This window comes from Strix uralensis, chromosome 5 (assembly GCF_047716275.1).
Source record: "Strix uralensis isolate ZFMK-TIS-50842 chromosome 5, bStrUra1, whole genome shotgun sequence".
Taxonomy (NCBI): Eukaryota; Metazoa; Chordata; class Aves; order Strigiformes; family Strigidae; genus Strix; species Strix uralensis.
In genome coordinates, this window is record NC_133976.1 from 69,211,002 (window position 1) to 69,237,863 (window position 26,862).

At 40.0% G+C, this 26,862-nt stretch overlaps 1 protein-coding gene across 2 annotated transcripts; it reads right to left on the reverse strand.

The window, feature by feature from the left end:
• Window positions 1–1,585: 1,585 nt before the first annotated feature.
• MGST1 (microsomal glutathione S-transferase 1) lies at window positions 1,586–9,637 on the reverse strand. 2 transcript variants are annotated; one of them, XM_074871513.1, is made up of 5 exons: window positions 9,491–9,625; window positions 8,801–8,996; window positions 6,893–7,040; window positions 4,691–4,785; window positions 1,586–2,201 (listed from the first exon to the last, which is right to left on the reverse strand). In XM_074871513.1, the coding sequence occupies exons 3-5, from the start codon at window positions 7,031–7,033 to the stop codon at window positions 1,955–1,957; spliced, it is 483 nt and encodes a 160-aa protein (XP_074727614.1). In that variant the 5' UTR covers window positions 7,034–7,040; window positions 8,801–8,996; window positions 9,491–9,625; the 3' UTR covers window positions 1,586–1,954. The 2 variants fall into 2 exon arrangements, with proteins under 2 accessions (XP_074727614.1, XP_074727615.1); XM_074871514.1 differs by lacking the exon at window positions 8,801–8,996 and having other exon boundaries at window positions 9,491–9,637.
• Between the last annotated feature and the right edge of the window lie 17,225 nt (window positions 9,638–26,862).

The window sequence follows — 26,862 nt, forward strand, 5'->3', positions numbered from 1 at the left end:
AGTCCACAGGTGTTGACGTGTGCTTACTCTGCCATGTTAGGATCCGAAGCTCCACAACATTATCCTTTTAATCTTCCTCTCTCAAACATTCTCCTTCTAGAGGATCCAGCTCTTCATTATTTCGCTTCTTAGTTAGATTTAATTTCTGGTAAATCAATGTTAACTTCTTGATTTCAAGTCCCACCATTCTCTTGTTTAGTAGACATGATTTAAACACTATCCTTGAACTGCTATAAAAATCTCCTTTCTTCAGATTAAACCAGTCCATCTGCACCCTTCCTGACTCCTCTGTCTACTTCTCACAGCCTAACATAACAGTGCATGAACTTTCCTCTCACAGCTGTGGGTAGATAGGTAGGCCCTCCTGTGATATGCCTTGTGCTACTACAACTACTTCTCCCACATGAAATAAAAGCAAACCCTTTGGCATATGGAGACAGCGAAGAGAACTCTCCAGCTCCTCTCTGGGCTACCCCTTAGCAGCACAGCTTCTGGGGTAGGAAAGTAAACCAAACATGTTGCACTCTAACTTCTGCTATTTAAAACTTACCAATGACCAGCACACTGGATATAAAGACTCTTCTGGGTCATTTTTTCTTGAAATCTTGTGCTGTTATTTAAGTCACAGCTACCAAAAACAAACAAATAAAAAAAGGCCTGGAAAAGTTTTTAAAGAAAATATTTCAAATTAACACGTCATAGAAAGATATAAGCAGAGATCAAAATTTTCTATCAGCAATATATTGTTTGGCCTGGAGAAGGCTCTGGGGAGACCTTATAGCAGCCTTCCAGTACTTAAAGGGGGCTACAGGAAAGATGGAGAGGGACTCTTTATCAGGGAGTGTAGGGATAGGATGAAGGGTGACGGTTTTAAACTGAAAGAGTATAGACTTAGATTAGCTATAAGGAAGAAATTCTTTCCTGTGAGGGTGGTGAGACACTGGAACAGGTTGCCCAGAGAAGCTGTAGATGCCCCCACCCTGGAAGGGTTCAAGGCCAGGCTGGACAAGGCTTTGAGCAACCTGGTCTAGTGGAAGGTGTCCCTTCCACTTTAAGGCCCCTTCCAACCCAAACCATTCTATGATTCTATGATTTATGACAGTATGCCATGCAAACTAATTATATAGTCACATTTGAATTAGCTGATATATACATTTGCAAGTGTCACTCATTTTATGCTGAATTTATTCACAAATGAAAGAAAAAATGTTCTACAACGGCTTTACACTTTATCCAGTCATGAAACCTATGTTTGGAGTAACTTCAACAAAAAGAATTACTTCAAATTTTCACCAGCGTCACTAAATGGAGTTTAGCCCAAATACCTTTTTTTCTTTTTAATCTATTCAACTGAGAGAAATGGAGCTGCAATGGTTTGGGGTTTTTAATCCCAAAGTGGATTACACAAACAACAATTTCATCAAAGATTTTTTACAACAAGCCTAGTATTACTGGTTATATCTTATTATTAAGGCAAGCATTCTTCAAAGAACCGTATGATTGGAATCTCTTCCTGATATATAGTGACATGCTATTTGCTGGCTGCAGTGAGAAGAGTCAAAATGAAAACAAAAATACAAACACGTTTTTTTTTCCTCTTGTCTTTATTGATTTAGACTTCAAAGCTACAGCCAAAAATAGTGCATCTGTAGAAAATTACCACACATGGTATCAATACAGCATCATCGCATGTTTAGAATCATAAGCACTTGACAAATCGCAAAGGGAACATCCAATTTAATCTTTTGGCAATGCAGCCCATGAACAGGGAATACAGGGAGAAGGATTTTTTTTCCTCCAAAAAGAAATATTTCTGAACAGGAATGAAAAGCCTCTGTTAAAAAATGAATTCCAGTCACCACAGAAAACTCATGCTGGCTCATTCAAGACATCAACATACACTGTGGCAAAGTTTGCATGGAATGTCAAATGGTACACAGAAGCTATGACTCTGCTACAGGTACAACGCCGTCTTCAGCACTTTGTACGCCATTGAGATGGTCACTGCATACCCAACTGCCCAAGACAAACCTCTGCCAGGCTGAGGAAGAGGGATCAAGTATGCAAAAGTGTGAACGATCCTAGCCCCAGCGAAGATCCTGAAATGCAGCAAGGCTGTAGACAGCTCAGGGCCACTAAGAGCATACAGCAGTCCAATGCCAAGAAATGGGACAATATTTTCAAGGTCATTCAGGTGGCCTCTGGGGAAAGAAGCAAAGTTGTTTTACAATGTTATATTTTGTTAAATAAACCACTTCAAGCCTCATTATTCTCCAGCATCTTCAAAGCATGCTACTGTTAAGGCCCTACCACAGCTGTTGGCTTCCTCTGCAGTGGGGACTTGATTCAGCTACTGAAATGATTTTCACGTTTACCTGACATTGCTCTGGTCTCTCTTGCCGCAGCCCGTATTTTTAAGCCTCTGATCTGCTGTATGAAAGGTTTTCATTTTTCCCCAGGATCTTGGTAATATTAGGGATTTACATGAGGTATATGAGTGCACCTGAGTGTGCAAGAATGCAAGGAAAGGCAGGGAAGAAGACAGATAGCTGGATTTTTCTTGTAGCTTCTCTCAACTGAATATCAATTAACTGGATGAGTGTGACTGCAACTACTAGACTTCATGGCCCAGATGGTCTATTCCAATCCCATAAATTCAGTTTGTAGTCTCCATAAAGAAAATACGAAATATCCTATATATGAAACATTCTATCAAATCTTCATGAAGTTCAATCATCTTGGAGAATGTTATTTTTGAGCATCTAACAGGTGTGACAGCTTTTGGTTGATTTTCTTCACTACGAAGCACTAAAATAGCTGAAAAATGTTTGAAATTTTGAAACCATAATATGATTTACTAAAAATGTGTTGAGACTGAACTCCAGATCTTGAAGTATTCTTTCACGCCTCTTCCTAAACCTTTCCCGCTCCCTTTACCTCTTTAGATAAATTATACTTCCAGCCAAATTTACTGATTGAAACAACCTCTAAGCCTTACTAATTATGTCAAATTTCACAGCCAACTAGAAGCAGAACATGGTGCTGTTTTGCAGCTGCTTTCTGAACTCATTTATCATTACAAGGAAACATATTCTACAGCTTTTCTATTTTTTTTCACCAAAAAAGTACACTGAAGAAAGTAATGTCTTTTCTATACCCATAAACAGAACAAATTCCAGTCACTTATATAGAAGAGAAGCCATCCTAAATCTATGTGACATTATCTGTTGCCATGAAGCTTGCAAAAGAAAATACAGTAAACTTCCGTTAAGAACCAATGATGGGAGGAAAAAATGGATGCTGCAACACCAATGGAATAACTAGAACCAAGCTGCCTTACTAGGTCTGGGGAAGTCTGACCAACTCTGCAAAATAGCAACACAGGATTTGACAATACAGTGTTTTAAAAATCTAAGCTGTGTAAATGACTCTGTGAGGTGGTTGTCATTTCTCTAACGTAACAATTTGAGTTAAAATGGCATCTGGTTGTAAAATTAGTATCAACTTAGTTGTCCTCTTAGAATTTACAAATAGAAAGAAATTACTCTTCACCAAGAAGTGCCCATTTTTAGGCAACAACTAGTAAATTAAACAACTAAGAACTCCCTGAACCACTGAGAGGGAGAAAAGGAAAGTTCAGAGTATCTTCACAGCCTACTGCGATTAGACTCTTCTTTCTCAGATTTTAATCCAGAAGAGACATACAGAAATATACCAGCCTTCACAGAACCACAGTCATCTGCATTTGCAAGTATGCACTGTTCTGAAATCAGAGCTTATTTTCAAGATCTTCCCGAATGGTGGTTTAAATGAGAACAGTTCATTCACATTCAAGTTTTTGGTATAAAAATATGTACAGGAAATAAACTGTTAGCTTCATTAAGGAATAATGGTATGGAAAGCATTCCATTAAAGCTTTTCTTGTTAGTACAGATTTATCAAACAGCATCTCAAAAGTTATGATTTTGGTAACAGGAAATTTTGCCACCAGCTAAATAAAGTTAAATAAGCTGCAACATGTAGCCCACTGAACTACATCTTACATTCTACCACAAACCTTGCAAAACAAATACACAGACCGCAGGTTGCACACTGCCATACTATTAATAGCATTCTTCCAGAAGGCTGGTCAACCTTCCTGTACAACTGACACGTGGGTGAGTAACCTCAACTCAGTCCAGCAAAAAGAGCACGGGCTTTGATTCCACTCTGTACAATTTGCCAGATTAACACTCTCATTACAACTCTGGAGTTCCATGACTTCAACACAGTTTTACTCCTCTTCCCGTGTTATTTCCTTCACACTTCAGGAAAAGATACAACTATTGCAACTGGTGTTCAAATTATATAGAAAGCTGATTTATATGTAATTATACTTAATGGACACTACTTCATACTAAACCAAATTACAGTCATATTTTACAATCTTCTCACCGCTTCCTCCATGCATACAGGATACTATCCAAGAGTTAGTTATTATAACCAGACAATGACTTATTACTTTTAGTACGCATGCTGGCCGTTTGACTGTGGAATTGTTTGTTCATTTAAACAGATTAACATATTAGATTACTACATAAAGCAACACAAAACACACAGAGGTTTGCCAAAGAGAATGGGGTGAAATTAATTCTTTGATTTAGTATTATTCTGCTATTTTAAATAATTTTTAAAGACTCCTACAAATTACCTGCGTACACGTTCAACATCTGGATCAGTCCGCAGGTATTTTTTAGCACTCTCGCCTTTTCCAAATGATGCTGTATCTTCTGGGTTGACAAATGCCTATTTCAAACATAAATGCACAAGAGAAATTAGAAGCTAGAATGTTTCTTCTAGTCGAGGTAGCTTGCTATAAAGGTCACTCTTTGTACTAATGCCTCTATAACCTCACATAACTTACCTGAAGTTAAATGCACAGGGAATAACACATTGTTCACTGCATTACTGTTCTCTTGAGTCTAGCCTTTATGTAGCTTGCATGCTGACAAATTAATGTAATGTAATTTCTGCATGTAGATAAAGCCTTCTTGTAAGATGGACAAGCACAGCAGATGACTGATACTCAGCCTGAAGTAACGTCAGTGGGATGAAGGAACATAGGGACCTGGAAGGTAGAACTACTGTCTGTACTGCCTAAGTCTCTTTTTCACTATTCTTGACAAATTATCTGAAAGCCCTTTTGAATCCCTTCCTTCTTCAGAAGTCTCTACAGCAATAGCATCCAAGACACTTATTCCCATCCTCATTTATGACCAAATAAGTTTCTCCCTTTCCTCTCAGGTACAAATTTTTCCACTTGTATGACTCATTACTACCTCCAAATACTGTAAGACACTACTTGAAAACAACATTTAATTCAGTTAGTGCAGACTGCAGTAGATCTCTCCTGGCCGACACATGTAGTAACACATGCATTCTGTAGACTGTTCAGGCTGTGGAAGTATAAGTCAAGAAAACCTTTTGACTTTAAGGGAGCTACATGATTGCTTTCTGAAGCAGCCTTGATCCCTTTCTGTGAAATATCCTTGGCCTCAGAATTCTGGAAACATGTTATCAGTATCAGCATCAGCAACATTTTACCTTCTCGTGCTCCACTAACTGCTTTTCTCCATTTTTTCTTTACATTTTAAAGACTTTTTTTATATTAAATAGGAAATAAAAATGACTTTACTAATTTGTCTGTCTGTCTGTCATCAAAAAATCAAGTACTCTAAATTAATGAAGGCCCTGTGTCACCTGCATAGATATGGATCATAACACGGTATGAGCATTAATACAGGACTCCACTGGATCTACGTACAGGACCAGTACAGCTGATGTGCTTCCACAAGAACAAAAGGAAGTAAGGTTATGACAGAGACATCTGGGTCCTATTTTGAACATTCAGGACAGGCTGTGTGCTCTACTCAATCTTCAGCTGTGCCAGAGACCTAGAGAGCAATTAGAAGCCAGCAGTAGCTCAAATGCTGTGCTATTAGGACCTCATGAGCAACAGAACAGTTCAGCTCTTGAACCAAGCAGGAACAAAAAGCAGCATTTCAGCAAAAGGACTGCAACAAAATCCTTGAAGCACACACCATCTTGCAGAAGCAGATCTCACTAGAACAGCCATATGGGGCAACCTCAGGGCTCTTTCAACCCAGGACCAAGTGTTTCCAACAGTGGCCATGAACAGATGCCTAGAGACCAAGAACAGGGCAAACACAACAGTGCTTCCCATAAGCACTCTCTCCTAAGCTAGATGAAGCTTCTGCATTACTTAGTAAATCTCAGTGAATCTTTCATACACGTATCTAGCCTACACATCTATCCATGTAAATTTTCAGCCTGCCTCTCATTCTAGAAAAAAAAATATATATTTTTTTTTAGATAATGACCTACTTGCAATGGGAAGGCTAAAACATTAGGGAATGTAAAGAGCTTTAGAATTACTGGATGAAAGGGTTATAGATGCATAAAAATCCACTTCATACCCTCTCTTCTGACCCTAGTAGTTGGTTATTCATGTAACATGGCTCCATATCACACTATATTTGCTTTATAAATTGGGTACCCTGGACACCAGCTTTCTGCAGAAGACAGTGGAAATTACAGTTGTGAAAAACTCTTATTTAGAAATAACAGAATTGTTTTAGAAGGGTAGAGTAAGTCAAATGTAACTGTAAGATACAGTCTCATAATTATCTTATAATTAGGTTAAAGACATCATCCATCTGAGACCAACAAAGCAGCAGCGCACCAAACTCAGAATATCATTAGAGGAGGGAGGAGGAAGAAAAAGAACAGCACCAGTATTTGAAAGCTGAAAAGAAAAGAAACACCTGTGATATCTCCGTATTTCAATACAAATTTCAATCTATTCTACCAGACAGTATTCCCAATTTCTTACCTTTCTCGTGATTCTGAAGTATGCTGTTATAAGACTCATTAGCATCATTTTTAGAAGAACAATAGTTGTATAGGTAGCATAAGCTCGGAAGACTTCATTGTCAATTAACTGGGTCAATTTAGCCATTTCTCCACTTCTCATTGACAACCTTTAAAAAACATTAAAGTTAGGCTAACATCACAGCAATCCAAAATTCTGACAAGACTGTCAGAATAGCCTTTTTTTTTAGTATCACTGCAATAATTTTGCCACTGTGAAGTTTATTTTCAAACAAATTTATTTTTCCTCAGTTTATTTTCACAATGGCATAATGTAATACTTTGAGAAATTATATTATCATTTAATATTTCACTTCCCTTATATCTGCTTATTAAACTGTCAAAATATAAACCACCAAAATATTTAATGTAATAGCAGAAACAAAATTTGGTCACAGAAATTAGTACACCTTTAAATAACACAAGGAGATAGGCCAATGTTAGACAAATTCAGTTGAACTAGTGCATTTCCCTAAGCAGTTACCAGGATAGAAAGAGTGTGATGACATACTATACATACTGTAGTGTTTAAAGAGGAAAATTAGTATTGCCTACCTTTTTTTTTTTGGTAAAATGACACAATTATAATTGCACTTCAGCTTTCAAACTAACCAATATCTTCCCACCCAGCAATAACTTGTGATCAAACTGAGTTAAACACACATTTTTCTCCTTTGACACCTTGTTCTTAAAAATTGCTTTGAGCATGATTCACAGGCAAAGATGAAGTTGTAATGACAAAAAGTAGAAAACTATTTAGGCTTTTATCATGGGAGGTTTAAGTTAATGAAATCTGTTTCCAATGAGACCACACCAAACGCAAACCCATAATCCTATGGTGGTGCTACCTTTTATCAACAACATAAAGTTAAGAATGTGATGAGGACTGAATGTACATAAACTGAAAAGCACATCCCCTTGCACATTCAATTTGTGCTCTGCACGAAGCAAGGCTTTTGCCTCACCAAGTGCTTCAATCATGCACCTAATGAGTAGGAATCCATAAAACCGGTATGTCTTTGGTTGAGACCAAAATAAATGTAATTTTTGTTATCATTCACTTATTTCCTGATATAATTTTAACAATAGTAATGAAAAAGTTAATATTAACTTGACTACAGCTCCAACAATCTCTCATCTTGCTTTCAGCACGGAGTCACTGCCAGCTATAGCCAACGAAGGAAAACTAGATGTGCCAAGAGCAACAGAAGCCTCTTGCTTTGAAGGCACGTCCTTGGTGGGGAGGTGGGGAAGTAAGCAGCTGTTTGCTCAGTGAAACAAATCTAGCCTTGCCCGGACCTGTCTGGCTGTGGTGATAGGATTTTGCTCCCTCTTTTATCCTTTCTAAAACAGTGCTTGGGTCACCAGGCCAAGCACTGGGTCTAGGGACTATGGGAAATTCAGTACAACTCTCCCTCGTCTCACATTACAGTTCTCAAGATAATCAGCCAGTCGGCAAAGATTGATCTCAGCAACTAACAGAAACCGCAATTTTTAACTTTGTATCACAACAGAAAGCCTGCATAGTTTCACACCACAAAAATAAATCCATGGGTTTGAAGCATTTTTCCCTACTGGATTGTAAGGCTATGCTGAAAACACACCCAAAATCTATGCAAAGTCATGAGAAACTGTTCATGAACACCTCTGTGTTCCTCCCACGTGAACTACACATTTATCCATGTTCCCTACTTGTAGGGTTGGCCCCTCCAAACTCTCATAAAGCCCAGGCCTTACTTTCACTACGAAAAGGAAGTACACCAAAGAATGAATAGTTTCAACAGCAGCAGAAATGCAGAAATAAACCCCACATACTAAAACAGCACAGAGCTTAAGGGGATGTTCTTACTAAGACTACAAACAGCCTGACCTGCAAAGGTGAGGATGCAAAAATCCCGTGGTGCGGATGCAAAACCCGGGCCTGGTGAAGTACACAAGTCTAGATGTCACGTAAAGGGTCTTAAAAGCCTTGAAGTGGGTGATGATAAATCAGCTGCTGTGCCCTCGGCCGGAGCACAACTACGCTCACGTTCCCGTCCCGGGTGACTGCCTGCCTCAGTGTGCAGCTGCAAGCAAAGGTATCAGCGCTCGGACGCCCATTTGGTGTTTTGTTTGTTAAAACGCAACTTTACAAACGCGCTCCATGCACACTTCAACTGCTGCGGCCCAGGCCCCCCGTCCTGCCGCCAACTCCCCTTTCGAAACGCGCAGGCCCCGCGGCAGAGCGCGGCCGCCGCCGCTCCCTCGCCCCGGCCCCTCCAATTCGCAGAGCTGCGCGGGCCCGCCCGCTGCTGTCACCGCGCTCCTCCCGCACCGCAGGCAGGCCCCGGCTCGCGGGCAGCCCCGGAGAGCTGCGCCCGCCGGCCGCCGCGGGCACCGGGACACCCCCGCGCTGGGCCACAGGCTTCAGCGCCCCCTGAGGAAAAACGCGGCCCCGCGCCCCCCTCTCCGCACCCGCGGAGGGTTTCGCGCCCGGAAGGCGGCACGGTGGGGCGGAGGGCAGGCCGATCTTCCGCCCCTGCCCGACAGCGGGAGCCGCCATCGCGCAGCGCCCACGCACCTCGCCCGTGTCCCCTCGGAGCGCGCACACACCGCGGCGACCCCGCTGCTCCCGGCCGGGTGCTGAGCCGCCGCCCGCCCCGGGGCACGGCCCGGCCCCGCCTCGCCTCGCCCCCCTCGGGCGCGGAGGCGGGTCCCGGCCCGCCTCGCCGTAAGGCCTGGCGGCCGCTACCGCCCCCACCAAGCCGCTGTCCCCCGCGGAGTCGCTGTCCCCCGCGGCCCCCGGGGCCGGCGTGGGGCGGGCACAGCGGCGGTCCGTCCGCGCGGGCTCACCCCGGAAGAGCAGGGTTCCGGCCCAGGCCCCAGCAAACGTTACCTGATGGGAAAAGAAGGAAGACCAGGAAGAACAAGCAAGAAAAAGTCCTCCTCTCTGAGCACCCTTGGACTTTGAAACAGAGACCAAAGATTGTGACGCAGACAGGCTTCGTTAGAGATGTGCCATGTCCAGCGATTGCACAAACTCCCAAGCAGGCTCAAAGCTTGCCTGAAAAACTATGTAAAGCACCCAAAGTCTCAGTACTTTGGGTCCCTGCATTGTTTTGGTGGATCTGAACTTTTACCAAAGGAAAAGCAATCTCAAAATGCTTGCATTGCCAAGCCATTGGTGCTGTTCCAATCAATATGCATCATGTTGCTTTGCAAAGCATAACACAAAATAGAGGAACTTCAGGGCTGGCCACAGACTTCTTTGGGTGCACTGGGATGTGATGAAAGGAGGAAACCTGGTGTCTGAGCTTCTTCAGAGAAAATTGTTCTATTCCCACAGCACTGCTCCTCATAACTAGAGCAATGCTTGTGACTAGGCAGCTCATGATAAACAAGAGTGAAGAAGATAGAAAGAAGTGTACTCAGGTGCCCAGTAAGGATTTCAGAAATAATCCTAAAGATGTGTACAAAGTCAGAAAGGGATCCAAATTTTAAAGCTCCATCATTATGGAAAAACAAGTCTTTGGTACGCATAGTAAGCGTTCATTGATGTTGCTTAAATACCTGTGTGTGCAGCTTTAAGACTTAATAATCTAACACAGCAAAACTGGTTTGAGCAAGGACTGCAGTATCAGAACTGTTTTTAAACTATGGTAGAAGTCGTGTTCAACAGCATTTGTTCTTGCTAAGGACACAGCAAATAGTATTTCCATTGAAGTCAACAAAACAACTCACATGAGCATGGATACATCCCAGGGAATGGATTTATTTTTTAAAAAATGAAAGCATTTCTGCAGCTCATAACTTACTTCAAGGCAGGAATTGTATCTTCATAAATTTTTGTACAACACCTAACACATAATAAATCCCAATCACATAGTGTAATTAGTGCTATTGAAATAAAACTATAATTATTTTCTATTACCACTTTTTTTGTTGTTTGTTTGGCATTCTAATCCTTATCCAAAGCTAGTTTAAAAAGAAGGTAAACCTATTAAGTTAACAGAGTTAAACTGAATCCACATTATTATGCTTGAGAAAAAAAGCTCGTTATTGATTTAGACACAGTTCTCAGAACTAGGCTTGGAAATACCTCTTGGAAATACCCTTGGAAATGGCTGTTTTCATTACTTGTAGGTAGGATATAAGGAGAAGCAGAAATGCAGCTAGAAATTCTCAAACATCATCCTTTCCTGTGGATTTCACATTCCAGTTTTACAGATTCTGGCAGTTTTAATTGATTTACGTGACCTTAAAAAATGCCTCTGAATTTGGGAAGGCTTATATGTTTGCAGTTTTGAATTTTGAGGCCAACATCTTATTAATTTTTTCCTTTTTTTTTTTTAATCATTTCTTATCATTTTTTATCATTGAATTCCCCTAATTGTAAGGAAGGTACAAAGAGAAGATACGATGACAGGAGGAGGACAAGAAGGGAGGGAAAAGAAGAGGGAAAGAGCAAATAAAAAGAAAAAGAATAAAAAAGGAAAAATAGGAAAAAATTGAAAAAAAGGAAAATGTTAAAAAATAGAAAAAAAGATAAAAATAAAAATAGAGAAAAGAACAGGAGAGGAAGGCAAAGGAAGGGAAGGGAAAGGAGAAAAAGAAAGAAAAAAGGAAAAGAAGAAAATAAGGGAAGATGAGAAAAAATATTAATAAAATAAAAGATAAAATATAGGGGGAAATAGAAAAGAAAAGGAGAAAAGAGAAAAGAAAAATAAAAAGGAAAGACAGAGAGAAATGAAAGGGAAAGAGAAAGAGGAAAAAAGAAGAGGAGTCAATATTTCTTGCAGACCCTGGACCACTTAAGAGTGGGGAGAAGTAGAGTGCAAAACTGGGGCCATAGTCAGTAAAGCAGAAGTGAACTTGTGCTCAAGGTCTATGTTCTCAAAGTTCAGTAGCAGCATAAAGTGCCTGTAGAACAGTTGAAAACTGCTGTGATCTAAGTGAGGTTAGATACATAGCTGTGGTGATAGTTGCTCCTGAGGGGCCCATTCTCACAGTTCTTACTCATGTGAATTGTCCCTTTGATGCTAATAGGATTACTCTTGTAAATCAGGGATGCAGTATCAGCCCAATGCCCAGGGTTATACTGATCATGAAGGGCTTGAACTTGCAAACCTCATTCATATGAGCAACCCTTTTTCTTGACAATTTTCTCATTGACTTGAAGAACTATCCATATAGCCAGAGACAGTAGAATCAGGACACAAATTTAGGGTCAGCGTAAAAGTAGGAATACAAGAGTTTTTCATTTAACCTCCAGCAAGGAATAGATACTCACCAAGAAGACCAGATAAGTGCAATCATTCTCTTTTGACTGCAGGGAAGGCGGGGGAGAGGCATGTATTGATCAGCCTTGTTCCATCCTGTCTCCTTCTCTGGCTCCATTTATTCACCATAATTAGAATGGTAAAGAAGGTACCAACAATACATTTTCACCACACCTGAAGCTTTTGTTCACCACCTCTTTGCTAATATAAATTAGTTGTTTCCTCAAATAGCTCTTCTGTAAGATTGACGAATTATGCCTCCTGCATTAAATAAACCAATGAATTACAGGATAAAACAAATCATGAACACTAAGACTCAGTCCATATTTTAACTTAAAATCTGAAATACTGTTTAAATGCCAAAAGGAAAATGTTATAAAAATGTTTAGTATAATGGACCGGAGTCAGTTTTTGTGCTACTCCATTAAAACCTACACCCTCTGGTTAGAAAGCACTTTCACTATATCAGATGTTGACACCTATGTAATTTCACTGTGATTCACATACTTCTGCTTCAGAAGATCTCAAACTACTGTCTGGTTTCTCTGGGGAACTGCTCCAAAAACAGCAGGAAAGGGTCTTTCTTCAGTTAGGAACACTTCCTGCTGGGTATAGCTCAGTGAGGGCTTCTCTGGCGTAAGCTGCCTTTTGGTGAACTTCTAACTCCAAAACAGCTGTGTCCATCCCTCCGTCTCTTTTATTCATGTCACTGCTTGGAGAACAACAGTTCTCAGTATTGGAATTTGGAGGTTTTTTAGAATTCCAGCTGCTCACTTATGAGATGGAAACAGTAGCATATAATTTAAGTGACCACTCACAGTGGGTGGTGACCAACAAGCAGTGAGAGAAGGTGAAAAGATACAATCTCCACTAAGCACAAGAGTGGTCATATCTTCTGACTGTCTGCTCAGTTAATACATTGTCCAAAACCCCCACAAAGCTTATTTACTGGTCATTTAAAGAGACTATGTGTAAGGTTATCCTCTAAAGTTGCCTACTGTCTTCCATCAAGTAGCACCATTGTTACAAGGAACGTGCAAGACAGGGATCAAAAGTCAGTATGTGGACATATCATAAAAAATACTCCCAACATGTGAAAAATAGCTATAGGCTGTCGCTCTACACAGCTTGATGTCCCAGTTGAGGAACAACTCAGAAAGGGATTGGTGGGCATATAGGCAAACCTTTTCAGTAGGTCTATATATAAGCACATCATGGACCATTTTTTGCCTTGATTCCTCTTTCACTGCATATGAATACTGCAGCAAGGGTCTCTTTTCTGAAAATAAGTCTGCCAGCACAGAACCACCTTTGCAGCTGACAGTAATGCATATGTGGTGAGGTATTTAAAGTTCCATGCTGTACTGAAGGGAAAAGGGCATTAACCTCAGCTTTTGTGATATTATTTGATTGTACAACTGTTTTTATTAGGAAAGCAAGATATTGTATATCATTAAAGGTCATGAGAGAGTTGATATCATTATAATGCTCAGATATGACAATAAAACAGATTTTGCAGACACCATAGTTACTTTCAAACTAATCCAGTGAGAAGAGTTATTTGTTAAGCATTATTAAATACAGCTTGCAGAACAAAATCTGATCCTTTAAAATAACACTGAAGTAGCAGGAGAAAAATATTCATCATAAAAGTGGAAAGGTTATCAAGTTTCACTTCACAGATTGAACAGACAAAGTATACAGAGCAAAATTATTTTTAAGACATTGAGGCTTTAATCATTAATAGAAGTGGGTTTTCCTTGTCATTGTACTACTGCTCTGCTCTAGAGGCACAAAAAAATTATAAGCTGAAGACCAAACTGGAAGATTTCTTGCTACAGTGCCACTCCAATGTGCACAAGAAGGCTTACAATCAGTTTGAGTGAGCTACTGAGAAGACACAGATGATAAAATGTATCTATCAAGAAGTTGCCAAGGTATCTCTGTAGAGAAGAGATTCCTGGAAATAAGCAAAAGCTTTACAGATGTTGGAGATAACCTGTAAACATACAGACCTGGTATGTCTGTAGACAGATAGGTAAAGTTACAAAGTTAACTTTTAAAGTGCTCCCAAATCATACTGTGAGGTTTTTATACTTGTGTAGATGTAGGTATTTATGTAAGACAGTGAAAGAGCCAGGCCCTGTGGATTGAAACAAGTTCATTTTTCCATGAGGGTACTGAACTGTTCTATGATGGTCTGAACCTTTGCTCACAGTTAATCTTAACTGGATTCATATCACAGTTGAATGTCAACAGGCTAAATGGTCCTGTCGCTCATTATTAGTCATCTGAAATTGGAGTTTCTTAGCACGTTGTATATAGATCACTGGTGGGATGTGAGCTGCGTTTAGCTAACAGAGCCACTTTTTCCTGGCAGTGTGGAGATGCTTATGAGAGCTGAAGGCAGTCAAGGAGAGGTGCACTCCTGTGCAGGTGGCTATTTTTGAGGAGTAACCGTCTGGAAGAAAGAACTTAAGAGTTGCACATAAGCAAGATATTGATCAGTAGTAATCCCCTGTCCTGTCAATTGTCATGTATCACTGATCAGGTGGTAGGACTGTGGGTAGGATTCTGTTGGAAATACTAGATCAGAGGATGTGGGGAGAGGAAAGAGGTGCCCCAGCTTTTGGGTATCTGTTGTCATCCTGTAGGAAGTGAAGGCTGGAGATTCCTGCCTTCAGCAATTCAACTGTCTCCAACTCACAGCTTGAAAGAAGTTGTGTAATGAATGCAGAGTGAGTACATGCTGCTCAGTGAGGAAAGAGTACCCAAAATGTGCTTGTCTAGGAGTTAAATTTGTGTGCAAGTTGTTCTTATGTAAAGGTTGAGGCAAACAGTGTAGTCAATGTGAGCCAAACATCATTGTTTTAAAAAATCAATTATCTGCAATTATAAGGCCTACTCCAACAGTACCTTTGCAGTATGCAGAACCTTCCCAGGTAGCATAGCTATTTTTATTAGCAATCTCCCCAGCTTTCTGTACAGAGCCAAGTTTAGAGTCAGCAAAATTACTTGGAACCAGCACATTTTATCCCCAACAGGCCAACCAACCACAATGAAGCTGTATTACCATACGTTAGGCTTTAAAGGGGTTCCTTTACTGAAGTATAAAAGGCTGTAAGGAGAGACAGAGAGGGAAAGGAGAAGACAAACATTTCACACGTAATGGGTTAAAGTCCTCCCTGATGTAAGTCCATTGACTTCAGTTGGCTAGGGATGACTACAGACGATTCAATATTTAACAATCAGCAAGTTTTGCTTAGTTGGCAAGAAAAGGAGCAATTTAAGGTCCAGAGCCTTCCCTGTGCTCTTTCTGTCTTCCTGAATCTTCATTCGGTTGCAGTAGCTCTCTGCTAGCAACAACGACACTCTGCAGGGTTGGCTGTTGGGTATTTTCTGCTGTGGTGCAAGGTTACTCCTCATGGTTTTATGGTGCAGCAGTAGACTTTAATAGTCACCTGAGACAATTATTCAGATACTGTATTGTGCAGTAAGATTGCTTTTGAACAGCTGCAGAAATACTTAGCAGAGATACACTCCCTAAAGCCCTGGGATGGGAAATAAAAACAAACCAACCACAGCAGCAAGACAAGAGTCTGTGTCTTACTCTGTTTTTTAGCTTGTAAAAAAAGGAGTTGTGTAAGTGATTTAAAAGTTAATTGGGACAGGGACCATTTTTCATTTAGTGGTCCATATAACGCCCAGTAATAATAGGCTACAAATTCATATTCAGTCACTACCCAAACACAAATCCTCTTTGGGCAGAGTTGTGACCCAATGTACGGTGCTTTTCCAGACAATTCTCATTAAAAAGATAAAGAGGTGATAAGATAGGGATGCAATTATTCTCTCCAGTAGTGATGATGTTCTTTGGTGCAATCCCATTTACAAAGAACATCACACAATCGTAAGTTCCTCTGGTAGAAATAGGCAATTTTCTTTCTCATAGCTTCAACCTTGACATTCTGATCAGTACTATGCCTTAACAAAAATGCCATTTCTTTTTTTCCCCCCACAAGCCATGATAACCAGTGTTTCTCTGTTACACCCTGTTGCAACTAATTAATTTCCCTGCCATTGCAATTCTAACTAGTCCTGGTGAAAATCGTTTGGCCAATATCATGGTTTGGCTTGATGCTCTATGTTGTTTTAAGTCTCACCATACAAAGGGATATTCAGCTGCACTGTCTATTTAGCTTGAATAAAGAGGGCTCATAAACATATACAATTTTATGGAAACTCTTAATAGCTATCAAATCCTGCCTCCAGCTCTGGACTCAGGAGGATCTGGCAGTATAGCAGAGGGAAAAAAATACCCTTGCTTAGTTTGGTCTCTGAGAAGGATCCCTGCTTCTTTTTTTCTGCACATGGGCAGTTGGCAGGGGCCTAGTAGGCTCTGCAAACCCACTCCTCCACTGTATCATAGCCACTTTTCTCTTAAGACACCATTTGAACATTTCCTCAGCATTTTCTCCTGGGGTGACCCCGCGGGCAAAGTCAAGCTGGGACAATGTTTTGTACTAAATGCAGTGCATGATATGCTGGGAATTTAGTGGCTGAAAGACTGCTTGTTCACTTTTTACTGATGTGTGCTTCAGTGAAGTTGCTCTTGATTTATAGCTGGATAAGCAAAATCAGAATCAGACCCTTGCTGCTCATTTCTGTGGGAGCAGAACTGGGCTTTACGTGCTCTTGTGCTCATTATATACCTCAGTATCAAGTCTCACAGCTTTGATTCATACAGTTCTCTTTAATTTGGTACATGCAGGCTTCCAGACTAGATCACACAGCAGCAGGATAACAATCCTCAGGAGAGCATTTCAGTTTGAGAAATTCATGAAGAGGGTGACTTTGCTGCTTACTTTCAATGACACTTGTGGAATAGGAAAGAGAAGAAGTGAATGAAATGGAATTGCCAGCCTGTTTCAAAATGTATGCTCTGTTATAGAGCAGATGACAAATAGCATCCTCAATAACATAGTTCTGGTAGCTGTGCGAGTTTTTGTTGGGTTGTTGTTTTTTCGCACTGTAATCTGTCTTTTCACATTTAGGGCAAGTTTTTCTTACCCATGTGCATTGCACACAGGAGCTCTGGAATATTACCTTATGTCCTTCTGCAGAGGAGTTATCCACAGGCCTTGTCTGGGGTGGAGGTAAGCAGAAGGGACAGAGCCTCTTTCTGCCATGCGGCAGGTAAAGACCTTGAATTCAGCCTTTTCCTCCTCCCATCTCAATCACTTTGACCAAGAGTGTTGCATTCAGAGCAGGACAGAAGTTGTCATATTATGAGACAGTACAGATCTAGGACAGGTCACTTCCTCATGGAGCAAAACCAGGTTTCTTCCTGCTGCTTTTCTGACCATGAAAAATTGTATGTGCTTCCTTACATGGGAAGGATTGCAAAGCAATAACATTGCCTTTTTTTCAGCAGGAAAGGGCCACTCTCCTATTGGTTAAGGCATTTTACTATATGTTTGGGAATATTGAAGCTGAGGGAAAAAATACATCCTTGACAGTAGTGATAGTGAATCATCGATATATGTATGTGCATAAAATGACTGTAGGAGCTCTGCAGCAAGAGAGGATGAGAAAGTGTTCCTAAAAGAAAAATAATCAGCTTCCCACGTTGAGGACAGCAGGATTTTGCCCCTTTTCATGGGAGATTGGCTTCCCAGTCAGGTAACCACGCCAAGAGTATTGGGAACGGAGCTCTTAATGCTCTTCACCCCATCCTAATTTTCACACAGATGCATATTTGCAAAGGACAATATTGGCTCTAATGGTAGCGTGAACTGTCTTTGTACAAGAAAAATTACTTTCTTGTGCAGCTAAGTAAGGGATTTTGGTGGGATTACAGGTTGAAGAGAGTTGGAGAAATGTGATTGACTGTATCCTAAGAACAGAACAAAACAAAGGAACCTGACATACATCTTCCTCCTAGTCCATGTCATATTGCCCTGGCAAAAGCGTCCCACAGTATACAGATCATGACCAACACATTTAGCTCTAGTGAAGTAAAGAAGCTACAAGAAGCTACAAACTGAGGATCAGTATATTGTGAACAATATACATGGGAGCATGGAACACAAAAAGTAAAACGAATCGTAGAGACCCATGTTCTTAATGCTGTTGAGAGGTGTCCTTTAAATGTAATTTTCTTTCCAAAAATCCTGGGTTAGAATGCAGTCACATAAGGGACGGGATGTATGGTAAGAGAAAGGAAAATTGTAGTAATGTTGCTTCGCTACTTCTAGTGAGATTGCATAACTGCTATCACATAAACCATGTTGGGATGGATATATATTTGGGCACTGCAATCCAATAGAGACCCAGATACTGATGCATCCTGGTTTCAGAATTAGTTCATTTGCTTTGGTGGGTTTTCATTCCATCCTCACTGCTTCTTCTAAAAGGGTTGTTTATTTTGTGATGTATTTAATTTCAGTGCCTCAAGATTCTGTGTGTGCACTCACACTGTTGGTGTTTGTGGGAGTATGCTTGCTTGAAATGGTGCTTTTAGTAACAAAAAATAGTCATATGTGTGCAAATCCAATCATTTACTGCCTTGTCTGAGAAATTAATTTGTTCCTGTTTCATCAGATGATCTTACTGACAACAATTTTGGGTCGACATAGCGCTTAGGGATATGGTGTAGTTGAGAATGGTCAGTGTTAGGTTAATGGTTGGACTAGGTGATCTTCAAGGTCTTTTCCAACCTAGATGATTCTGTGATTCTTTGATTCTGTAATTGTCAAAAAAGTTATTCAATAGCAGTGATATTCATGCCTTTTACATATTTTCTTCCTGAAACTTTATAGCCCACTTGAGCTCAGAGAAATCGTCTAGGAAACAGATCTCCAACAGAAATTTTTCAAAGCCTCTTTACCCTTTTAAGGGACTTTATGTGTGTATGTATTTTTATGTTTTGTGCTGTACTGTTCAGACTCAGCAAGGGATCATGAAGAATAATGATCTTGCTCAGCTGTGCACAGTATGGAGCACTGTACATACAGTCGCATTGAGGCCAGTTATGCAGTAGTTCATGAGATACAAACAAACAAAAGTTGATTCAATAATAATAATAATATGGTCCATATTGGCCAAGTTCAACTTGTAATGCTTTGTACTGAGTAGGAAGTTACCTGATTAATCAGATAACTTAATCTGAGGTGGGGCAGGCAAATGACAATCTTCCTAAAAGGGCAGATAATAATACTTAGTATGTTGCTCCCCCTGTCCTTTTTCCAAGGACAGGAATAGAAAAGCTTGTTATACCCACCGCAACAATGACCTGAATGAACTACAAGGAGAGGTGAGAGAATAACCAGTCAATGATGACAACTCAGTTCTTGGATCCTCCTGTGAAGCCTGACAAAAATGTTGCTGCGACAGTCACATACTGTCATTTGCTGGGAAGTGAACTAAGATCCTGGACTTGTTTCAACAGCCAACTGAACAATTAATTGTCAGATGATGATTTTTGGTCACTAGCCATCCTGACATTATGATAGTAGGAATGAAGATTTGATGCTCCACTTCTACCTTGTGGGCTTCATAAATGTGTCTGTGTGCAGTAGGTTTTGGTCTTTCAGATTGTGATCCAAAGTCTACCAAAGTCAATGAAAAGACTTTAGACCTTGTGTTCAGTAAATGTTAAATACCCTTTCCCAGAAAACTCTGTATCTAAAGTCAGTGAAGTTCAAGTCCATGGATCATACACGGTCCTTCTAGCTCTGTATCATCTGGACCTTGGTGATCTAGGAACCAACAGCTGTCTCACTTTGGTAGTTCTGTTGAAATCTGTTGCTGAGTACCATGGCCAGGTGTTCACAGAGTGGTTTTTATCACAAGCATCCATTATAACACTTAATCCATCCTTATTGATGGGCAGCCTTTTGAAGAAGAAGCTTCAGATGTTGTGCTTACTCCAGGATGGAAGCCAAATTCCATCCTCCTGTGTGCTGAAACTGACTGCTCTTCCTAGGCAAGACTAAAGGATTTGCCCCTTAACTTCATAACCATTACATAATTGACTTGTAACAGAGTTAAGTGACTATCCCTAGTTTGGGAGTGTAGTTTTTTCCTATCCTTCTTTCATTTTTCTCAGCTGTTAGCACTGCACTGCGTGACACGCTCAGTCACTTCATTGCTTTCCCAGCCTACAGCAGTCAAAGCTAATGGCTGTTCAGCAGCATAAATGAACCCCTTTGTCTGCCCTGTATAACCCAAGGGCAGATTCTAGCCCCATATATTTAAATTATGTATGTGTTCACCATTATTCTTAGTTCATGTTTTCTTTAAATCTTTCATGAAGTTACTTAATTCCTTTAATTCTGAATTTTCAGGAGCAGTTTCATTTTTAGCCTCTAAAAAGCCTCTCTGAAATTGTGCCCACTCTACTTTCGAAGCCAGTTCAGGGACTCATCACTCCTTCTTACCATTCAGTATTCCCTCTACTCTTCCCATGACAAGGCAGATAAATTGATATTAATGCTACATAAGGGAGATCAAGGGCACATTACAGTGGCCTGATTTGCCTGAATGCAGTCTTTCTGCTACAGACCTTCAACAGAAAGTCCTGTTAAATTCTGTGGACATTCCATTAATTCCATGAGCATCAGTGCAAGTTCCCTCCCTTTACTAAATTTTTTTGAATAAACAGACCACCTAGAAAGTTTCATGACCTTTTACGATATGTTCAGACACATGTAAAATATAACTGTTGCTTAATGGGCTGCTACTCGCTTGAAGTCAAGTCCTTTGACTACCATTCTTGCAGAAATAAGAGTAGTTGACTTGTTTCTTCCACTGCAGTAGACTTGATCCAAATCCTATTGAAACCAACAGGTTTTTTTTTTTTCTAACTTGTGAGATATGGCTCACACTCAGCTTAAGTGGCTCACAAGGATTTCAATTATTTTTATGCTTTTGAAAAATAAGCCCAGTCACAAGTAGTGGTACCTACTTTAAACGTGAATGTTCCTGGTGATAAAGAAGATTCATAGAGCGGATGCTGAATGAGTAGGGCCTATCTACTCATGTGTTTAACTCTCACAAGTGCAGAGAGTGATAGCAATGGCATATATTTCCTAAGAACTTTACCCTACAACAGCTAGAGATAACTTATCAGAATAAACACTGATGGGACAAAGTTTCCATCTAGTAAGTCCGTGCCAGCCAGGAATCTTGACATCTATTATAAAGCAGCAAAATTAATTTTTCACTTCTGCACTTTTGTGCAATAGTTTTAACAAAGAATACTGGTTGTATCCCTGTCTAAATTCCTTAGAGAATCAAAGTTCATTGTATAACACTGGAAGGAAGGAAAAGAGTATTGTATTGTAATGTCTTTCTGCAGACTGAGTGGTGGTTAAAATATACTAGCCAGGGTTTTTCTCAGAGTCTTTTATCTGTTTGTTTTACATACTGGCAATGGTGGAGGATTATCATAGAATCATAGAATCATAGAATGGTTTGGGTTGGAAGGGACCTTTAAGATCATGTAGTTCCAACTCGCTGCCATGGGCAGGGACACCTTCCACTAGACCAGGTTCCTCAAAGCCCCATCCAACCTGGACTTGAACAATTCCAGGGAGGGGGCAGCTTCTCTGGGCAACCTGTGCCAGGGCCTCACCACCCTCATAGTGAAAAACATGTTGTAATAAAATGTGGTTTAATTTCTCCACTTTTGTTGTGGTATCAATGCTCTAAATGTAGCATAATTTATTAAAAATAATATGAGTAATGTTATTTGATATTTTAATTGGAGCAGTAGTTACATGTTCCAGTTTAGCTACATGCTCTAAAAGCATAAAATAAAAGACAGACCTGTCACAATGCCTTAAAGTGGATATATATACTTAACTGTGCTATTGCTTTAATGTCAATAATGTGTATATTGTATACAACTTTAGGTGTGACCATAACTCATTGCAAGTTTCAGACTTACATTGGAGCAGTGGTAAATTTTGTTTACATTTACTACTAGTTTAACAAGCAATAAGATAGCGTGGTGGGAAGATTCAGAGGTTATACTCTATACATTCTGAGGCCTGATTATGTACTGCACAACCCAGTGATGATTCCTGTTACATTTGTGGAAATACATGAAAGAAACTACAGAGCGATTTGGATAGAAGGAGTTCAGGTATTTATGGAAGCTCCCTGTTGTTGGCCTTGTGGGGGCTGGGTGAGTTGAACTTCTCCCACAGTGCTTAACTTCTTCCTTACAACCTGCAGGTATTGACTTACGCAATTCAGTGTTGTTTCTTGTGATCATGTTGCAAGTTCTTTGATACTTGATGTTTTTCCTGAAATCCAAATCCTTCAGGCAGTGAATCTGTGAGAATTTTTCTTGGTAATCCTTTGTGCTAATAGGGCAGGAGGGAGTTAAAAAATGTGGCTGAGTACAGCCCTAAAGGTCAAGCCAGCAGAATACATAACTCTGAGAAACAGTGCTCTCATTTAAAAAAGGAAAATCCATTATAAATATTTTTACTTACAGACTTTGCTTTTTCTAAACCTGATTTTTTTTTTCTTTTAAATTGGTTTACTTTCTGAATCAGTTACTTTGGTTTTAGCTTGGGTCAAAGGTTTGGCAACTGTTTCCCCTCATTTTTATTATAATTAGACAATCCTGATTTTTATATTCTCTATTAAAAGATTATTTTTAAACTGCAAATTCTGCAAGGCCTACTTCTCTGGTCAGTACAGAGTGTCCTCACATCATGTTGCTCTTAATGGAAATTAGTTGTATTGTGCCTACAGACCTTGGAGCAATTTTGTAGATATTAGATTCTTAGACATCTGTGGTGGTTTATTATTGATTAAAGAATGAGAGGAAATCTCATGGCTTAGGACCTTGTGCTGGGATTTATGAATTACCTTTTTTCCTGTGTGACCCTTGGCAGGTCATTGAATCTGTCTTTCAGTTTCCCATCCGTGAAGCAGGGAATAACGATGATTTTCTGCTGCTGCTCTTTGTCCATCATGCCTACATAAATAGTTCGCTCTTTGGAACAGGTCTTGTTACTTGCTAGGACAAGGAAATCTCATTCTGGGTTAGGATCTGAACTGTAATACAAATAATTACTATCAGCATTAAACAGTCAAAGGTATTACATCCAAGATGCATTTGTCCTGAGGCCCACATAGTTCTTAAAATGATGGATTTTTAATTGATTATTTGGAATGAGACCTTTTTACAGACTAGCTAAATCACTTAAGGCCCACGCATGCTAGCTATATTTAGAGGTGAGGAGGTGGCAGAGTAATTCTTAAAGTGCTCTGTTTCTAATAACCCAGGTGAGTGACAGTCTGTGAGTGTTGCCTCTTTTAAAACAAACATGACTTACAACCCCCAGGCGGTAAGCATGTGCAGGCTAGAAATTGTATTGAACTGTCCCCATTCAAGAAACAATGAATACAGCCATAATCATAAACATTTGATTTAATAATTTCACATTACTACAAGAGGGTAGGCATACTAATGGCTTGGCATCTATAACAGCAAAATGCAAAAAGGCTGTGTAAAATCTGTATGTGGGGTTTAAGGTGAGTCTGGAGTAAACAAGGCAATATTTTGATCCCACAGCACACCCTGATTTCAGAAAGCAGAGATGTAACTGGAGTATTACACGTTGTTATGAATTCTGCAGAAACTACATCTTTACAAAAATAAGATTCTCTCCAGTGTCCGAATCAAAGGCAAAATGTAAATGCCTTCTAGATGCCTTGATATTTAATTCTCACTGAAATGGACCCCCCCACATATGGCTGTTTCCCAAGCATTTCTTGTCCCAAACAATTACCATCACCCATGAATGATCTTAGAGCGTACATGGTGATATGAAGCTATGTCCTTAGAAACTGCCAGGGAGGTGCACAGGAGGAGCGAGTACCACCCTAGCCTTTTCATATCTCTGACCAAATCTAAAATTAAGCAGCTAAACAGGGAAAAGCTGGTTTCCCAGTGGGAGACGGAATGCTGCTGTATTCTTGAAAGGTGCTTTAATGCCACTTGTGCTCCTGGGGACAATGGGCCCAAGTGATTCTCATTTTGTGTCCTAAGCTTGTCACTGACCTTGGCACCCAGCCACATTGCACTGTTTTCTGTAAGATTACCCAAGTCAAGCTTATCTCTGGGAATCTAAGACAGCATTGCCAGGAACTCCCACTGATGCAACAACTTTCTTTCATCATGAGCTGCAAAGTTAAAAGCACACTTTGGTCTTAACTGCAGTACCAATGCTCGGCCAGGCTCTGGAATAGCCATATCTTTGTTCCAGCAGATTCGCATTAAAGAAGTTAATGGCTACGTGAAAAAATGAAGCCAGTTCTAACTACTTACCTTCTTAAGGTAGTTTCACTAGAAATTAGATATGGTCCTTCTTCCCCCAAATCATTGCCTCTTTTTTAATAGTTCCCATGTTTCATTTCCAAGAATTCATATTCCATGAGCATGAAGTGACATTTTTGTGTAGTTTGCCAGTTAATGCAATACAACATGTAACAACACTGAAAACTAGTTAGGTTGAAGACACTATGCAGAGGCTTTCGTTCAGAATTTCCTTGCCTCTTGCTTCCTTTAGATCAAACACAATATTGATTCTGCATTTGCCTCCCAGTTCAGTTTCTCAACAGTGAAACTAGTGACAGGTGAGAGCTGGGCGTAATACCTGCTTAACAGCAAGTGCACACCCAGCTCTGCTATTGCTAATGAAAACTCCTCTTGTCAAAAAATCAGGTAGACATTACTCAGTGGTTTTGCACCAGACTAGGAATCTGTGCATTTTAAAACCTCTTCTTTATGTGGGCTTGAGGGAGCCTGACAGACCTGGAAAATAAAGACCCAGCACCATGTAGCAAGGACTTGGTAGCAGAAACTGTTCGATGTCCTCCCACCAATCTGCAAATGTGCCTTCAATTCCGACCCACCTTACTGGGTGGTGTCTCATGTAACCCTTTCTCTTTTTAAGTTTTACGTATGTAAATAACTGTATAATACTTATATATAATCTCTTCCATCAATGTAAGTAGGCCTCCAAGCTCTGAAACTACCAGGGTGTACTAGATATAAGCTGCATCTGGTACCTGGGGGTGTCATACAAGCTAAGATCAGCTTAATAAAAGTACCGGAAGACTGAGAATTAGTAATATCTGCAACGTGCAGTGCTTTATGCAATATCTCCTTAACTGGAAGTATTTCGTTCAAGTTATTGCCTAAGATTTAGATTCTGTTCTACTTTCAGAAGTTCCTTTATTTCTACACCACTACAGTTAACTATTTATTTGCAGCTAACCACATTGAGCTGCTCATTGTCTTTGTCAGTTTGGGCTGGTCAGTTTACAATTGCTAAACATCTGAAATATGAGATTTAACATCTTTTCCAAACATTTGTGTTGGAATTCTATATATAAGTAAGTCTGCATAAATTTCAGTCTCTTTTTGTATCTTGTAAAGTTCTTGGCTTCCAAGAGAAATTAATTTCAAAGTCCAATTATATGCTGGGTAAAAAGGTATTGTTTTTTCAGGGTTGGGTTTTATTCTTCCGAATGGCATTGAATTGAATTTGTCTTCTGATTCTGTATTATGAGACAGTGAGAAAATAAGGTCTTTATATCTTAGTTACTGATACACACTTTCAGGATTATTCTTTTTATAAAGGACGCTCATTAGTTTCAGGGATAGATGCAGTGATTAACAGATGAATCACACTTACATTTCAAGTTAATATTCTCAGGTTTTTTTCTTCCTTAATATTTGCTACTATCACAACCAATTTCCAAGAAGGCTTTCCATCTGCTGCTTGTGACCCCCCCCACCCCCCTACCTGCTATAGTGAACATTTCTCTTCCAACCACACTGGCTCCAAAGTCCAATAGAAACAGTGGAAGATTCCCATTGATTTCAAAAAGCCTGCAATCAGGTCATAGTGAAGTTAAAGCGACAGGTTTTTTTCTTTTTTTTTTTTTCCCTTCTAACTCAGCCTGGGAAGATTTGGCACCGCTTCTAGACTGCTTCAGTCTCTCTCTGCCCAGGATTTAGTTTTATTAATGTATGCAGGAAAAGTATAGTACAGAAGGTGACCTTTTCTCCTAAAACCATGCCTGTTTATTCCCTTTAAGTTTCTACTTAATAGGCTGTTGCCCTGAGTTGTAGCTCCTGTTTCCTACAAGAACTAGCTTGCTTTGTTTGTCTCCCCCCACAATACAGGACTTTTCTCCTGAAATCATATCCCATATAAGCCATTAGTCTAATCAGTCCAACTCTTGATGAAGCTGATAAATCAACAGTAATCTAAACCCCAGCCTCCCTTCAAGTGCCAGCCTATGTCAAAGGGCTTTGGAGTTCATGCCATTCTATGTAATGAGCTCTGCCCTGGGAAGACGGAGAAAGTACAGCTTGATAGATGATGAACGTTTGAGATTCTTTCTCCTTCTGAGCAGGATTGTGATTTTCTTGCATTTCAGTAAAATAATAAAAGCTAATTTAATCAGTGTGTTGGTGGTGGTTAGATGTGGATGCTTGACCGCTAAAAACTGAGCTGGCAAGCTACACGCTCCTTTCTCCTTAAAGTCACTTAAGAGAAGGGAAAATGATTATCTAGAGTGAGCTGTCAACCTTTATGCCAGCTTTGCTCCTGATATGATTTATAAAACAGCTAAGATA